We start from the raw sequence: 19,068 nt of genomic DNA, 5'->3' as shown, positions 1-19,068 counted from the left end.
TAGCTGCTACCCCCACCCTTCTTCCTTGTTTAAGTTCTTTTTCTTTTTCTTTTTTTTTTGCTTTTTGGTGAGGCAGTCGGGATTAGGTGACTTGCCCAAGTCCACATAGCTAATAAATCTAAGTGTGAAAGGTCTGAGGCCATATTTGACCTCAGATCCTCCTGACTCCAAGGAGTTCTATCCACTACGCCACCTAGCTGCCCTTAAAGATAGAAATTTTCCACTAACACAGTTGCTGTGGCTGCTTTCCAAAAATTTTAGTATGTTGTCCCTTTTTAAATGAAATTATCTGTTGTTTCAAGAATATGTGCTTTGTTTCAAGAATTCTTTAGGGTTAGGTTATTTAGTCTCATTAATAGTTAATAGTTTCTTCAATAACTGTTGATTTTAGTTTTTACTGTTCTGTGCTCAGTGGTCAAGTCAACAAGCATTTATTAAGTGCCAGACCCTGCATAAGAGTCTGATATCCAAGTATCAGAATTTTTGATAGGGAATTTAATCAAATACATAAGAACAAGAGCTGTTCTCCAGTAGACAGGATATGAAGAAACAGCTTTCAAAGAATAAAATCCAAGTTAACAACTATGTGATAAAAATGCTTCAAATCACTAATAATGAGAAATGCAAATGAAAACACCTGACATACCACATACCTGTCAATTTAGCAGAAATGACAATTTTTGGAGGTGCCAAGGGAGGAAACTCCCATGAAGGCGTTCTAATGGAGCTGGGAATTAGTTTTATTTATTCTAAAAAGCAATTTGAGACTGTACTAAAAAAAAAGTCACTAAGCTATGCATATACTTTGACCTAGTGGCCAACTACTATGCCTATACCCCAAAGAGTTCAAGAAAGAGGGAAGGGGGACCCCCCTGTGCACAAAAATTTTTCTTCCAATATTTTGTTATAGCAAAGAACTGAAAAAGTAAAGGGAAGTTCCCATCAATTTTAGAATGGCTGAACAAATCGTGGTATTTGAATGTTATGGAATATTATTGTGCCATAAGAAATGGGTTGATATAAGATTTATATGAACTGATGCAAAATGAAATTAATGGAAGCTAGAAAACAGTTTATACAATAACATTGTAAAGAAAACAGCTTTGAAAGACGTAAGGTATCTGTCTAATCAATGCAGTAACCAATAGGATTCCAGTGGACTTATGATAAAGTATGCAGAATGAGACATGGATTTACAGACAAGGGAGATGTTTAAATTTGTTCGACTATGATTTTTTGTTAGATCTTTTTTTAGCTTGAGAATTTGAGATGGATAATGCAAAAAAAAAGAAAAAATCATTGAATTGTATTTTAATGCATGGAAGAGAAGAAAGTTCAGAAGGAAACACAGCAGGCCAGCTTTGACTACTTCATGTTGAATTTATTGTAGCCTGTTAAAAAAAAAAGCAGGCTCTACTGAATAGAGATTCCTTTTTTTTTTTTTTGTAAGGCAGTCGGGCTTAAGTGACTTGCCCAGGGGCACACAGCTAGTGTCAAATATCTGAGGCTGGAGAGATTCCCATTTGCAATCCTTTTTCTGTTGTACTTTGTATACAAAAATATTCATTTTTTTGTGAATTTAGAATGAATGTATTAAAAATAAAATAATAAGGTTTCTCCTAATAAAATAAAGAAAAAAAGTATAGCACTCACATTAAAAACCCTAAAGTACATGAGCATTGATGGGCCTTCCTTAACATGATCAAAAATATATTCAACATCAAAAGTTAGTATTGTTTCCAATACTAGGGGACCTAGGTGACACAGTGGATAGAGTTCTGGGCTTGGATTCGGGAAGATCTGCATTTAAATCCAGCCTCAGAAACTTACTAGCTGTGTGACCTTGGGCAAATCACTTAAACTCTGTTTGCCACTTGAGAAGGAAATGGCAAACCAGTATGGTATCTTTGCCAGGAAGACCCCTATGGACAGAGGTCTTTGGAGTCATGAAGAATCAGACATGACTGCAACAACTGAACTACAGCAAAACTGTTTCTAATGGAAAAACGTTAGGTTTCCCAGTTCAAACAGAGGTAAAGTAAGAATGTCCCCTCTTCCTATTTATGATTATTTGATGTAATTCTAAAATTAAAGGAATAAACTTATAAAAGGAGATAAAACTATTTTTATTTGCAGATTACATGATGGTATACTTAAAAAACCCCAGAGAATCAGCTAAGAAATTAGTTGAGGCTTTTCAGCAAGGTAGCAGAATTCAAAATAAATTCTCAGAAATCATTAGCATTTCTATGCAGTACTGAAAAAAAGATATGCTAATAGAAATTCTATTTAAAATAACTACAAAATGTAGAAAGTATCTGGGATTTAATTTGTGAACGCAGAAGATCTATGTAATGCAAATATAAAATAATCTTTAGAAACAAAGGGAGACATATTTGGGTAGTCACTATTCATGGTTAAGTCATGCCAGTATAATAAAAATGACAGTATTGCTTAAATGAATTTATGACATTCACAATGTATATTGTTCTCTTGCTTCTGCTAATCTCACTCTGTATTTGTTTATATGAACCGTGCCAATCAATTCATCAAGGAAATTTTTTTTTAATTGACAAAATAACAGCAGTATGCATTTGGAAGAACACCAGGTCTAGAATCTCAAAGAAAAAAATGATGATGAAATGATACATGAATGAAGGGGCATAGTGTTACCCAGCCTTAGACTTAACATTATAAAGCCATGGTTTTCAAAACTGTTTTGTTACTGGTTAAGAAAAAGAAAATCAGACCATTGGAGCAGACCAAATAAACAAGAAACAAAAGCAATAAAAAATAATAAACCACTGTTTGGGTAACCTAAGAATTTGAATTGTCTTAGGTTGCTAGAGGGAAGTCCCTTTTTGGCAAGAGCTGCTATGAAAATTAGAAAGCAATTGGGCAGAAATTAGTTTTAGACCAACATCTTCCTTACTCTACTTTTCTTCTAATTCCCTTTTCTTCTCTTCTTTCCCTCCAATTTAACATTCTGTCCCTTCTGATCTAACATTCTGTAATGTAAGCTCAAAATAGATAAACAGCCTGCGTACAAAGGGTCACAACACTGAAAATGAGAACATCAGGTATAATTTACAATAGCCATGGACAGAATTCTTTTTTTTTAAATTGTTATTATTACATTGATTCAACAAGTATTTTATTTTATTTTTTTGTTTTTTAAATTTCATTTTCTTATTAATTTCTTTTGATTTATCAACAATCACTTCCATAAGCTTTTGAGTTTTAAATTTTTCTCCCTCACCCTCCCCACCTCTCTCCCCAGAATGGCACACAATCTGATATAGGCTATACATATACATGCCTATTAAATATATTTTCACATTAGTGATGTTGTAAGGAAGAATTAGAACCAATAGGAGGAACCACCAGAAAGAGGAAACAAAACACAATAGAAGGAAAATAGTAGCAAATGGTATGCTTCGATCTGCATTCAAACTCCATAGTTCTTTCTTTGGATGTGGGTAGCATTTTTCATCATGAGACCTTGGAGATGTCTTAGATCCTGGCATTGCTGAGAAGGGTAAGTCTATCGATGTTAGTCATTGCACAACATGGCTGTTACTGTGTACAATGTTCTCCTGGTTCTGCTTACTTTACTCAGCATCAGACTTTATCAAGTCTTTCCAGGTTTTTCTGAAGTCTGCCTGCTCATCATTCCTTGTAGCACAATAGTATTCCATTATATTCATATACTCCAACTTGTTCAGCCATTCCCCAGTTGATGGGCATCCTCTCAATTTCCAATTCTTTGTCACCACAAAAAGAGCTGCTATAAATATTTTTTGTACATGTGGGTCCTTTTCCCATTTGTATGATCTCTTTGGGATATAGCCCTAGAAGTGCTATTGCTGGGTCAAAGGGTATGCACATTTTTATAGCCCTTTGAGCATGGTTCCAAATTGCTCTCCAAAATGGCTAGATCATTTCACAACTCTACCAACAATGCTTAGTGTTCCAATTTTCCCACATCTTCTCCAACATTTATCATTTTCCTGTTTTGTCATGTTGGCCATTCTGATAGGTGTGATGTGGTAGCTCAGAGTTGTTTTGATTTGCATTTTCTAATCAATAGTGATTTAGAGCATTTTTTCGTATGACTATAGGTGCTTTAATTTCTTCATCTGAAAACTGCCTACTCATGTCCTTTGACCATTTATCAATTGAGGAATGACTTGTATTCTTAAAAATTTGACGTAATTCTCCATATATTTTAGAAATGTGGCCCTTATCAGAGACAATGGTTGTAAAAATTCTTCCCAATTTTCTACTTTCCTTCTAATCTTGGTTGCATTGGCTTTGTTTGTGCAAAAACTTTTCAATTTAATGTAATCAAAATTATCCATTTTGCATTTCATAATGTTCTCTGTTGTCTGTTTGGTCATGAATTCTTCTGTTCTCCATAAATCAGACAGGTAAACTATTCCTTGCTCTCCCAGTTTGCTTATAGTATCAGCCTTTATATCTAAATCATGAACCCATTTTGACTTTATTTTGGTATATGGTATGAGATTTTGGTCTATGCCTAGTTCCTTTCATACTGTTTTCCAGTTTTCCCAGCAGTTTTTGTCAGATAGTGAGTTCTTATCTGAGAAGCTGTTGTCTTTGGGTTTATCAAATAATAGATTACTATAGTCATTGACTACTATGTCTTGTATATCTAACCTATTGCACTGATCCACCACTCTATTTCTTAGCCAGTACCAGTAGTTTTGATGATTGCTGCTTTATAATACAATTTAAGATCTGGAATGGCTAGGCTACCTTCCCCTGCATTTCTTTTCATTAGTTCCTTGATATTCTGGACCTTTTGTTATTCCAAATGAATCTTGTTATTATTTTTTCTAGCTGTATAAAATAATCTTTTGGTAGTTTGGTATGGCACTGAATAAGTAAATTAGCTTAGGTAGAATTGTCAATTTTATTATGTTAGCTTGGCCTACCTATGAACAACTGATGTTTTTCCAATTATTGAGATCTGACTATTTGTGTGAAAAGTGTTTTGTAATTGTGTTCATATAGTTTCTGGGTTTGTTTTGGTAGATAGACTCCTAAATATTTTATAATGTCTACAGTAACATTAAATGGAATTTCTTTGTCTATCTCTTGTTGTTGGGCTTTGTTGGTAATATATGGAAATACTGATGATTTATGTGAATTTATTTTATAGCCTGCAACTTTGCTAAAGTTGTTTATTATTTCAAGTAGTTTTTATTTGATTCTCTAGGATTTTCTGAGTATATCATATTATCTGCAAAGAGTGATAACTTTGTTTCTTTTTTGCCTGTTCTAATGCCTTCAATTTTTTTTCTTCTCTTTTTGCTAAAGCTATCATTTCCAGTACAATACTGAACAACAGTTGTGATAATGGACATCCTTATTTCACCTCCAATCTTAGTGGAAATGCTTCTAGCTTGTTCCCATTACATATTATGCTTGCTGAAGGTTTTAAGTAGATGCTGCTTATTATTTTAAGGAAGACTTCATTTATTCCTATGCTCTTTACTGTTTTTAATAGGAATAGGTGTTGTATTTTTATTCTTAACTAAATAAAGGATAGGGGTAGTCATTAAAAATTAGAAAGTTAATTTTGACCATTAAATTTAAAAAGTATTTGCTTGAATAAAATCAGTCAAGGCAATTAGAAGGCTAATGGTATAGTGGGGAAAATATTTATAGTCAGATATCACTGATGAAAGTCTAATAGCCAAAACATTCAGGAAAGTAACACATGTGTATAACAAACACCAAGACCCATTCCCCATTGGGGAGGTAGAATATCCAAATATTTTCAAAAGAAGAATTCCAAACAATAAATTACTATGTGAAAATGTGCCATAACTCACTAACAGGAAGAGAAATAAATGCACATTAAACAAGTGCAGTTTCAATTCACACCTTACAGATTGTTAAAGATGAAGATAGGAATAAGCTGATATTGGAGGGAATTTGGGAAGACAGACACACTAATGTACAATTGGTGGAGCTGCTAAATAATCCATTTAATTGTGGATTTCGATTTGGAATTTTTTAAGAAAAGTGACAGTGATCTCATTCTTTAATAAATACCTCCAAGGAAGGCAAATGTAGACACTAAAGCCCCAATATATGCCAAAATATTCATAGCAGCATTATTTTTGCTTGAAAAGAACTTAGAAACAAAGTGAGTATCCATCCTTTGGGGGGAAATGGAAAAACTAGTATTTGGATGTAATGAAATATGATCATAGGAAGAAATGACAAAAATGAGAAATTCAGAGGAACATGAGGTTTATATAAACAAATACAGAGTGAGATTAGCATAAGCAAGGGAACAATATACATTGTGACTACAATTGAAAAAAAATCATTAAAAGGAAATTGAACTGTGAATAATGGGAAATCCAGTGAAGGTATCAGAAAAGAGATAATGAAATATACTTTTCTCCTCGTGTTAGATAGATAGGTCTACTAAGAGAAGATGTTAGCATTAGTGTTAGACATGGTTTCTGTATCAGGTATTTTTGCTTAGTTTTTTCTCTTTGTTATAAGGGAAGATTCAGTCTGGAAGGGGATAGGAAATGACTGCTGTAATGACCAAAAAGCATCAATAAAATTTATGTTAACATAAAATAAGGGGGTTCAACTAGATGACCTTTGAGATCTAAATCCTGTGATGTCACCCTGTCATGTTACCTTTCCAACTCTAAATTTATGACCTTGTGACTTGCTGAGAGCTCCTGGGTAATTTACTGTGTTTCAGCATTGTGATGTGCCAATTCATATTTGTAATTGCCCATGTGTGCTATTGCTCTATAGTTCCCTTTCCCTTAGGGGTTTTTATAGTTTTAAAGACCAGTGCTCAGACTAAAACACCCATTTTAACCTTTAATTCTTCTGTGAAATAAATCTACTATAATATGTAAACTTATGCAAGTCACTATTTGAGTCTTAGTATCCTTATTAAACAGTAATAATAATAATGATACCTGTACTATTTGCTTCATTGGTTTGTTGAATATCAGATGGTATAAGTACCTTCTGTGAGTATATATGGCAATAATGTAAAGTACTTTTCCTGATCTATTTTTACAGTAATAATAAATTACTCTTTAAGTTAGGCTTTAGAAATCTTTAAAAGCTGCCTGACATTTTCTTTATCTGTTCTTCTTACCCAAGGTGTGGGATAGACTGGGATTTGTGTAGAATGACCCCATTGGACAGGCTTCCATGTTGCGGTGCTAGTGCTCAGGGTTGTGAAAGGCCCTTGCCTCTAACGTTATTACTTTTCCTTCTTAGAAAAGTACATGTTTCCCTGTAATCCAAAAGGCATGTTCTTGCTTGCCCAGTGCATAGTGTTGATTCAGCTATTATGGCAGTGAATGTGAAATATTGTGAATGTTTTTGTGTATCATTCTTCAGTTTTTATTTAAAATATGTGTAGTTACTGTTGCCCTACTAGTTATGAATATATGAACTTTGGATCATTTCTTTAAATGCCAGAGCTAGAATATATCATATCATTCATGAGCTTTATTTTTACGTGATGAGCCGCATCTTAATATGCTAGCACACTTGTTAACACAGTGTTATACATAAGTAGGTTACAAAGGATCTTCTAATATGCCTTTTTTCCGTTGCTCTAGCTCACTGTAATACTGATTTATGCCCTTCCTTTCTCAAAGGTTATTTGTGCTTGTACATGGAAAAGGATGAACTTCTGGGGACAACACTCATCCTTGCTTGGGTCCCTAACTCCAAGATCCAAAGGCAAGATGAAGAGGCCCTACGCTACATCACCCCTGAAAGCTCCCCTGTGCGCAAGGCCCACAGCAAACGAGGCCGTCATGCTCAGGGCTCTGGAGAGCCTCATCAGCCCTCCCCCATGGAACAAAGATACCCTCTGACCCCTAAGGATGAGGACATATTGGTGATGGCCCAGAGTTTCCAAGATACTGTCCACATAAGCTCCTCATTAGAAGATGGGGAAAAGCTATCCCAAGGCCTAGGGACAGACAGCCGTGTCCAAGCTACCCAGCCTGTCCATAGTGACTCAGGAATCTTATCTACTGTCAGTTCTCAGGATGAGCCAAATAGGTCTGAATTGTCAGTGGATGGAACAGAGGAGGGACCAGAGTTGAGGCCAGAGCCTGGAGAAGAGGAAGGCTTTTTAGAGCTCTCTGCTGATGATGCAAGCAGGGACAGTACTTTTGATTCTGATTCTGATGCCTTTTCTTCACCCTTCTGCCTGTCGCCAATAAGTGAAGCCCTTGCAGAGAGCAGCAGTTCTGTTTTTCTGGATGATGAAAACAGGTGAGTTGTTTGAAATCTACTCTTATTTCTGGAGGTGGGCTGTATATGTGGCAGCTATATATCCTGGATTTTCTGGGACAATCCCAATTTAAAATATTATATTCTGTTGTACTCATAAACCAAATGACCAAAATGATCTTTTATTCCATCACATGTTCTGATTTTTGGTTAGGAAAATATAGTTATTATACCTATATGAGGCCTAGGCTTGGAACATTTAATGGAAGTAAAAGTTCATCACTTGCCAGAAATAGTAACTTCTTATTCCTGCTTTTTCACCCTTTTGGCACACATGACTACCACTGATATCATTAAGCATGACTGCTATTCTCATATTCTATACACTTCAGGCTCCCAGTTAGGGGAGGAGTATTAATAAGCACAAATAATAAGAAGTATGTGTGTTTGTGACTAAGATGATGAAGTCCTATGATGCTAAGCTACAAGGCAGAGTTTCAATTTCCTCCAGGTTATCTCGTGGGCCACCTGGAAAATACCTCCAATACCCAGTAAGTCTGTAATATTTAGTGAAAAGCTTTTTGAGCCGACCTCGTGTCCGTCTGGCTGATTTGTCTGAGTCTGGGTGTGGGGCTGTGCCACCTTGCAACTAGTTTGGGCACATGATCAAAGCCCACTGGTGGGTTTAGGAACTTTTGGATTTTTAGCATCTTCTGTGCTGTATGAGATTAGAACATAGTCCTAAAGAGCATGTTTGTGGCATTTTCCTACTTGGAGCTGGCTGGTCACTGATAACACCTGATTGGGTGTATCACATTCATATTCTTGAAGCAATATTGTATCAAAAAAGATAGAGCACAGGCAGTATTTAGTGGTGTATATGATCTGTGTTGCACAAATTAAATTGGCTCATCATGGTAGGCTGATCTCTCAATGTTTTCAGGTCTGTGTCTGTTAGAATACAAGTAAACCTGGCCTGATTTTGGAGGGATGTTAGTAACATAACAGTGGCCATCATCAAACTTAAGCAAGATGATGGCCTTGTTGTACACCAAAAAGAGGAAATTCTCTAAAACTTTTCTAGTATTTGTAATGTTCTCTAATACTTGTAGTAGTTGGCTGGTTTAAGTGCAAAATGAAATACAGGTACCCACTGGATTTCTCTCCTTGTTCCAAATACAGTCTGAAAGGAAAAGACTAGGGCAAGAAAAGCATAGTAACAGACCTGTAGAGAAATTTATAGACAAATGCAGTATGATAGAATTGGAGAAGTGGTTACAGTCCTGTTTAGTACCTCCTTAATTTCCTGAACCTCATTAAAACACATTGCTTTCTTCCATTGTAGCTCTTTTGTTGTCGTTTAGTAGTTTAGTCGTGTCTGACTCTTCTGACCCCATTTAAGGTTTTCTTGGCAAGGATACTAGAGTAGTTTGCCATTTCATTCTTTAGTTCATTTTACAGATGAGGAAACTGAAGTAAACAGGCTTAATTGACTTGCCCAAGGTCACACAGCTAATAAATGCCCAAGGCACTCTCTGCTCCAGGGACCATGTTTAGGTTTATTGATTTGTATTGTATGTCATTCTCTGCAATTGTGACTTTTTGAGGTGGCTTGTATTAAAACAGAAACATTCAGATATACTAGTAGTAGATTTCTGTAAGGTTGCTCTCAGGTGGTACTATAGTAGCGCCTCACTTATCCACCTCTCAAGGCTGCTGACTCAAAGCCAGTTGTCATTAACTATGCATATTTGTGTAAGGGCTCTAAGACATCTATGCTTTAATGCTCATTTATTTGTGTTGGGTTTTTTTTTTTCAGTTAGGCAGTGGGGTTAAGTGACTTGCCCAGGGTCACACAGCTAGTAAATTTATGTCTTTGCCTCTAAGATCCCCAACTCCACCTGCAGATTTAATTAAATCTAGTTCCTTTGGGTGATCATTTGTGTCTGTTTGGAGCCTTTGGATTGGCAATGTGCAAATTCTGAAAAAGGTTTGGAAGACTTGTGATAAACTCCAAATGGTGGGAGAGGATCTTTATCAATTAACTTAGGAGGATGGTGAAAAATTCAAATTAATATGACTTTGCAAACATAATAAGTCCCATAATACTGTGGGAAAAGTGCCAGTAATTTCGGGTATTGCTTTAAAATTGGGAGGATCTGAATTGTATCAGTCGACAGTCTCCAGTATATTAACCATCTTTTTGTATTTGGTACCACCTTCTTTCAAAAAAATCTTATTTTTATTTCTGAATATTTCCTTCTTCTTCCCCTGCCCTGCAAACCACCTCTTTTTAACAAAAATTTTTTTTAAAAGAAAAAGAAGAAATTCTGCAAAACAAGCCAATACACCAACTAAGTCAAACAATATATTCAATATTCCACACACAGTCCCTCACATCTGGACAAAAGGGAAGGGGGTACATTTTTTCAACTCTTCTTCAGGTCTAAGCATGGGCGTTATAGTTACCTAATGTTGAGTTTCATTTCATATTTTCCACTTGAATTGTAGTCTTTGGATATAATTTTTCTCCTAATTCTTCTTACTTAACTTTGTTGTTATTGAGTCATTTTTTCAGTCCTATCTGACTCTTTGTAATCCCATTTGGGGTTTTCTTGGTAAAGAAACTGGAGTGGTTTGCCATTTCCTTCTCCTGCTCATTTTACAGATGAGGAAACTGAGGCAAACAGAGGTAAGTGAATTGCCCAAGGTCACACAACTAGTAAGTGACAGAGACCAGATTTGAACTCAGGAAGAAGAGTCTTTCTGACTCCAGGACTGATACTCTTTCCATTTTGCCACTGGGCTGCCCCCCTTTACTCAATTTTGCCTCAGTTCATATAAGTCTTCCTATACTTCCAAAACTATATTCTTCATATTCATCATTATGACGTATAGTAATATTCTGTCATATTCAGTAATATTCCAATAAATTCAGCAGTATTCCATTATATTCAGGGACCGGTTTCTCTATCCATTCTTTAATTGATGAGCATTTAATTTGCTTCCATTTTCTTGCTAACACAAGAAAGTGCTGTTAGGAATATTTTTGTGTATATGGAACCTTTTTTTCTGTCTTTGACATCCTTGATGGTACTTAGCAATGTGATCTCTGGAACAAAAGAATATAGATATTTTAGTTGCTTTTTACGTGTAATTCCAAATTGCTTTCCAGAATGGTTGGGAAAATTCCCAGCTCTAGTAGCAGTGTATTGACACATATTAAATGATTTTTGTTGATTATTTATCAGAGAAACTAAAGAAACTAAAACTTAATAAATTTAACTTTAAAAAATTAACCAAACTGTACTTCAGAATACAAACTGTGAAGATGAGACACAAAATACAAAACATGATATTTTTTGGTGACATTAGAATGTGCCTTGGCATATCCAGGACTCCTTAAAAACTGCATACCTATTAGTTCGACCTCTAAGGGCTTTCCAATTCCTATATTCTGTGATTCATGTGAATCTTCTGACTTCCAGGAGAGTGTTCTTTCTGCCATACTCATACTGCCTTCTCCATAAAATCTTAGCTCTTGATGTGTACTGTGTTAAAAAGGGAGATTGAGGGAATATTTCATTCTGCTAGGACCTAATGGAGCCCATGCCCCCCCAAATATCTCAGCAAAACTCAAAAAGTAATAGAATAATAATGAAGAAAATCAAAGTGAATCATTTATAAACTCCCGGTCTGCCAAAATCCTACACAAGACCAGAATAGAGAGAAGCTTGGAAGTTACAGTGTGAAGAATTCTAGTACCACAGGCAGAGCAGCCCTGGGACACCAGCATCATTAACAGAAGAATGGTCCCAAGCAGTACCTAGTACAGCCCAGGCCCTGACCCAGCCTCTAAGCAGCCTGGGCCAGAGCCATAGCAAGACACAAGACACAACAATTCTTGAAGAAATTGGGACACAGGTAATAGCTCCCAACTGAGGAATTGGGCTGGAGATATAAGTAAACAGAAAACACCAAACAGTGATGAAATACCTTGAACTGAGAAATGTCCAGTCTAGAAGAAGAGAGTAAACTGCACAAAAAGTCTAATTAGAACCTCAGAAGGAGGGAAGATGTCCTACCCACAAGGATTGCAAGAGTACAAGGAATAAAACAAGAATGGTGAGGAAAATTAATACCTTAGACCTCACATTGATAAACCTTACCTGAAAATTAGAATAGGCCATTCAGAAAACAATAGTTTAATGAGGCAAGGAATATTAAAACCAAATCAAAAGATTAAAATATATATATGATATATATGTGGAATATAATGATATATATTATATAATATACATATTATATTTGTACATGAATATATGTACACATACATATGGAATATAATAGCAAAAATAACTGGCCTGGAAGACAGATGAAGGAGAGATAATTTATGAATAATCACAGTCCATGAAAATCATGACCATGAAGCACCTTTGGTACCACATTTCAACAAATCAGAAATCAAAACTGCTGAGATCTCTTAGAACCAGAAGGCAAAGTGAAAAATTGAAAGACTATTCTTTTTTTTTCTTTTTTTTATTGTAGTCTCAACCGATTTATAGTATTTTTTTAACATGTGTTTTTAAAACTTTGGGTTACAAATTTTCTCCCTCCCCACCCACCCTCTTTGAAAAGGCAAGCAACTTGAAATGGGTTATAGGTGTATAGTCATGCAAAACACTTCCATTGTAGTCATGTTGTGAAAAACTAAGTATATTTCCCTTCATCCTATCCTGCCCCCCATTTATTCTATTCTCTCTTTTGACCCTGTCCCTCCTCAGAAGTGTTTGCTTCTGATTATCCCCTCCCCAAACTGCCCTCCCCTCTATCATCCCCCTGCTCTCTTGTCCCCTTCCCCCCTTATTTTCCTGTAGGGTAAGATAGATCTCCGTACCTAAGTGTGTATGTTATTCCCTCCTTAAGCCAAATCAGATGAGAATAAGATTCACTCATTCCCTCTCACCTTCCCCCATTTCCCCTCCATTATAAAAGCCTTTTGTCTGTTACATGTGAGATAATTTACCCTATTCTACCTCTCCCTTTCTCCTCCCAGTATAATCCTCTCTCACCCCTTAATTTTATTTTCCAGATATCACCTTCATCTTCAACTCACCCTGTGCCCTCTACCTATCCATCTATCTATCTATCTATCTATCTATCTATCTATCTATCTATCTATCTATCTATCTATCTATCTGTCTATCTGTCTGTCTATCTACCTATCCATCTATCCATCCATACATACATGTAATTTTTTTCCCTACCACTACCCTAATACTGACAAAGGACTCATGAGTTACAAATATCATCTTTCCATGCAGGAATGTAAACAGTTCAACCTTAATACATCTCATATGATTTCTCTTTCCTGTTTACCTCTTCATGTTTCACTTGAGTCGTGTATTTGAAAGTCAGATTTTCTATTTGGCTCTGGTCTTTTCATCAAGAATGCTTGAAAGTCCCCTATTTCACTGAATGACAATTTTTTACCCTGAAGGATTATTCTCAGTTTTGCTGGGTAGGTGATTCTTGGTTGTAATCCTGTCTCCTTTGCCCTCCGGAATATTATATTCTATGCCCTCCTGTGCCTTAATGTAGAAGCTGCTAAATCTTCTGTTATCCTGATTGTGTTTCCACAGTACTTGAATTGTTTCATTCTGGCTGCTTGCAATATATTTTCTTCTTGACCTGGGAATTCTGGAATTTGACTATAATATTCCTAGGAGTTTTCCTTTGGGGAACTCTTTCAGGAAGTGATTGGTGGATTCCTTTCAGTTTCTATTTTGCCCTCTGATTCTAAAATAACAGGGTGGTTTTCCTTGATAATTTATTGAAAGATGATATCTAGGGTCTTCTTTTGATCATGACTTTCAGATATTCTAATAATTTTTAAATTGTCTCTCCTGGATCTATTTTCCAGGTCAGTTGTTTTTCCAGTGAGATATTTCACATTCTCTTCTATTTTTTCATTCTTTTAGATTTGTTCTGCTGTGTCGTGATTTCTCATAAAGTAACTATCTTCCAATTGCTCCATTCTAATTTTTAATGAGGTATTTTCTTTAGTAAGCTTTTGGACTTTTCCATTTGGTCAATTTTGCTTTTTAGGGCATTCTCCTCATTGGCTTTTTGGACCTCTTTTGCCATTTGGGTTAGGCTGTTTTTTAAGGTGTTATTTTCTTCAGTATTTTGGGGGGTCTCCTTTAGCAAGCTGTTGACTTGTTTTTCATGATTTTCTTGCATCACTCAGTTTTTCCTCTACTTCTCTTACTTGCTTCTCAAAATCCTTTTTGAGCTCTTCGATGGCCTGGGACCAATTCATATTTTTCTTGGAGGCTTTAGATGTAGGAGCTTTGGCTTCACTGTCTTCTTCTGGTTGTATGTTTTGTCTTCTTTGTCACCAAAGCAAGATAATATAGTCTGACTCTTTCTGCACTGCTTGCTCATGATCCCAGCCAATTAGTTGAGTTATAAACTCTTTGTTAAGGTAGGGGTCTGTTTCCAGTGTGGAGAATGTACTGTCCCAAGCTTCAGGGGTTTTGTGCAGCTGTTTTCAGAGATACTTGTAGGGACCTGTAAATTTTCAGTTCTTCCAAGGTGCTATGATCAAGGGCTAGGTGTTTACTCCTTTCCTGGCCTTTGCTGTGGTCTGTGAGTGACCATGAGCACTCTTTTCTGTCTTGGAACTGTGAGGAGGATTTCCTCTTTACCGCCACTACAAGCTCCACCAAGCTAGCGCTCCTCCTCGCCCCAGGACTGCCATCCAGAACTGTGACGTAGATCCAAGCATGGGCAAAGCAAGAGAATCCTGCACCACCAGCAGAGAGGTCCCTGCAATCACCCTCTGATCAGCCACTTGATTCCCCTTCAGTCTATGGTCCGGAAACTCAGGAGGCAGCCGCAGCCCAGGGGCCAAGCTCAGGGACTGAAGCTGAGACCACTGCACTTCTTCTCTCTTTCACTGCAGACACAGACTTTTCCCACTGACCTTCTAAGTTGTCTTTGGCGTTCATGGGTTGAGAAGTCTGGAAACTGCCACAGCTGCCAGTGATTCAGTCCTCTGAGGCCTGCTCCAGGTTTGCTGCTGCCTGCGCACCCACACCAGACTGTGTTCCTCTCCCAGCTCGGCACAATATACCTTTCTGATCAACCATCCAGGTTGTCTTGGGCTAGAAATTTGTTTCACTTTGTCTTTTTGTGGGTTCTCCTGCTTTAGAATTTGTTTAGAGCCATTTTTTATAGGTATTTGGAGGGGTTTGGGGGAGAACTTAAGCAAATCAGTGCTTTTACCCTGCCCCCAAAGTCCCTATTTGATACCTTCTAAAAGAAAATTCCACAGTTAAAACTCAGAAAAACATCATAGCCAAAATCCATTGCTTTTAAAAAAACAAAACAAAATACTACAGGCAGCCAAAACAAAAGTGTTTAGTTTCAGGATCTCACAGTACTTGGCATTTGACACTATGAAGCAGAAAAGAGCTTGGAGTATCATGTTTCAAAAGGCACATGTTAAGTACCCACAACTAACAGTAACCTCGCTAGCAAAACTGAATGCAGGGGGAAAATGGGCATTTAATGAAATAGAGGATTTCCAAGCATTTCTGATGAAAGATACAACAAGTGAGTAGAACCTTTGAAATGGAAACACAGGAATCAAGAGAAACATAGAAAGGTACACAGTTTGATTAACTGGAAGGCACTTTGTGGAAATGAGGGGTAGCTGGGTGGCACAGGAAATAGAGTGCCAGTACTGGAGTCAGGAAGACTCATATTTTTTTTAATTTATTTTGATTTATCAACAATCACTTCCATAAGCTTTTGAGTTTAAAATTTTTCTCTACCTCCCTCCCCAAGACGGCACGCAATCTGATATAGGCTATACGTATACATTCCTTTTAAACATATTTTCACAGTAGTGACGTTGTAAGGAAGAATTAGACCCAATAAGAGAAACCACAAGAAAGAGAAAACAAAACAAAACAGAAGAAAAAATAGCAAATAGTATGCTTCAATCTGCATTCAAATTCCACAGTTCTTCCTTTGGATGTGGATAGCATTTTCCATCATGAGGCCTTTGGAGATGTCTTAGATCCTTGCATTGCTGAGAAAGGCCAAGAAGAATCATCTTCTTGAGTTCAAATCTGGCCTGAGATACTTACTAGCTGGGTAAGTCACTTAACTCTGTTTCCCTCAGTTTTCTTATCTGTAAAATGAGCTGGAGAAGAAAATGGCAAAGCAGTATCTTTGCTCAAGCAAGTCACTGCTTTTACACCCCCATCTTGGCTCTGCTCCCTCCCTCTGCTTTGCTTCTCTGATTGGAGAGTGGGGCCATGAATTGCAAACCTCCTTTTAAAGACAGAGCTCAGCTTAAACATCTCTTCGTTTCTCATCTGATTGCATTATTTTGGGACTACTTTGCCTAACTTCTCCACCATGCCCCTGAGTCTGGTCCCTTCTGCTTCCCTCACCTCCTCCTTTCCCCTGGCTTTTCAATTTTTGTCTTTTGTCTTCTCGCATTAGATTGTAAGCTTCTTGAGACTTGGGACTGTCTTTTTTCATATTTGTATCCTTAGCACCTAGCACAGTGCCTGGCACATAGTAACCTTGATAAATGTTTATTGATTATTGATTGATTTTTATAACGTTTTTCATAGATACTCCCTTCTGACACTGCCACCACCTTTGGTGCAGGCTCTCTCTATTCTACACTGAGACCATTGCAGTAGCCTGCAGGTTGGTCTACCACAGGTTCCAAGCCAGCCTCCACTCAGTTACAAAAATGATCTTCCTAAAGTGGAAGTGACCTTGTCACTCCCTACCTCCCCCCATTCAGTAAGCTCCATTGACTCTCTCTCACTTTCGGAATAAAATATAAAATTCTCTAGTGTTCAGAAGCCCTTCATACCTTGCCCACTCTTCTGCCTTTCCAGTCTTCTTATACTTTACACACTTATACTTTACAGAGGACACTACATGTACTCTGTAGTCCAGTGATAATTGGCCTCCTTGGTATTCCTTAAACAAGACAGTCCATCTCTTGGCTCCAGGCATTTCCCCATGCTTGAAATTCTCTTCCTTCCTACCGTTTGGCTTCCTTGAAATCCTAGTTAAAATCCCACCTTTTATAAGGAGCTTTTCCTGATCCTCCTTAATTCTAGAGCCTTCCCTCTGTTAACCATCTCCAGTTTCTCTGTAGTGTGTGTGTGTATGTATATAGTTGCTTGCATGTTGTCTTCCCCATTTGCTTTTCTTTATATTCCCAGTACTTAGCGTAATACCTGGCACATAGTAGGTATTTAAATGTTTACTGACTGAGTGATAAAATACACATTCACCGGAAATAGAAGAAAGACCTTGTCCCAAAGGAACACGGAGAATATCCAAGGTATAATTATGACTACTTTAGCATAGTGTTTCCGCTTACTTAAGAGAGAATTGAAATAATTTCCAATCTAATTGAGTGTTGTTCAGAAACTTACTTAAGAAGAATAGGGGATTTTAGAGGAGGACAATTTTCACAGGAAATTTTTTTTTGTTCATCCTTAATTCTTTTTTTATTATTAATTTATTTTAATTTATCGACAATCACTTCCATAAGCTTTTGACAGATATAGTTTCTTCTGAAGAGGTTTAGCAGAAACACCAGGCTCACTCCAGTTTCTTGAATTCCACTAACCCAGTGCTTTTCTATAGGACCCAGGAAGGATCAGCCAAGTGGAACAGCCTTCCTATGTGACATCATTTTACCTCCTCAAAAAGCTTTCAAAAACTTTTCACATTTAGTCTAATTCCTATCATTAATTGGTTGAGCATCTTATAATTTCCTTTAAGTGGTAGGGTGACTTGACTGAATAAGTATCAACCAAACCTACCGTTACACAGGGACACATTTCACCTGATAAAATATACACTTCTTAAGAACAAGGAGTATGTCATTTTGAAGAAAACTACAGATTTTAAGAATTGAAGGTGAGGAATGAGAAAATTACAAGCACAAGGGGACAAGAATATAGAATGTAGGGAGTGGCAAGAACCCTTCTTCAAGAAAGTTAGAGCCAGATTGTTTTAAATGCCAAGCTGAGGCATTTGTATTTAATCTTTTTTAAAAAAATTAATTTTGAATTATCAACAATCACTTGCATAAGTTTTTGAGTTTTAAATTTTTCTCCCCCTCCTTCCCCACCTCTCTCCCCAAGATGGCATGCAATCTGATATAGGCTATACATATACATTCCTGTTAAACATATTTTCACTTTAGTCATGTTGTAAAGAAGAATAAGAGCCAATAGGAGGAACCATCACCAGAAAGAGGAAACAAAACACAACAGAAGAAAAAAATAGAAAATAGTATGCTTTGATCTGTATTCAAACTCATGGCTCTGTCTTTGGATGTGGATAGCATTTTCCATCATGAGACCTTTGGAGATGTCTTAGATCCTTGCATTGCTGAGAAGAGCTAAGTTTGTCAATATTAGTCATCTTACAACATGACTATTACTGTGTTCAACGTTCTGCAGGTTCTGCTCACTTCACTCAGCATCAGTCCATACAGGTCTCCAGGCTTTCCTGAAGTCTGCCTGCTCATCATTTCCTATGAAACAATAGTATTCCATTACATTCATATACCACAACTTGTTCAGCCATTCCCCAATTGATGGGCATCCCCTCAATTTCCAGTTCTTGGCCACCACAAAAAGAGCTTCTATAAATATTGTTGTACATATGAGTCCTTTTACCATTTGTACAATTTCTTTGGGATACAGACCTAGAAGTGCTATTGCTGGGTCATAGGGTATGTACATT

The 19,068-nt window shown here is 36.9% G+C and overlaps 1 protein-coding gene across 6 annotated transcripts in view; it reads left to right on the top strand.

Moving 5' to 3' along the window:
* Nucleotides 1-19,068, top strand: part of TBC1D16 (TBC1 domain family member 16) — a 148,014-nt gene that overhangs the window by 56,107 nt on the left and 72,839 nt on the right. For all 6 annotated transcript variants that reach the window (XM_021000878.2, XM_021000879.2, XM_021000882.2 and 3 more), the window contains one exon: nt 7,680-8,307. In XM_021000878.2, the coding sequence (XP_020856537.1) occupies nt 7,680-8,307 (628 nt within the window). The remainder of the gene's footprint in view (nt 1-7,679; nt 8,308-19,068) is intronic.

Source organism: Phascolarctos cinereus, unplaced genomic scaffold (assembly GCF_003287225.1).
Source record: "Phascolarctos cinereus isolate Bilbo 61053 unplaced genomic scaffold, phaCin_HiC Scaffold_5;HRSCAF=322, whole genome shotgun sequence".
NCBI lineage: Eukaryota > Metazoa > Chordata > Mammalia > Diprotodontia > Phascolarctidae > Phascolarctos > Phascolarctos cinereus.
The sequence above is the reverse complement of the archived record's forward strand: the minus strand, read 5'-3'. Positions and strand labels throughout refer to the sequence as shown.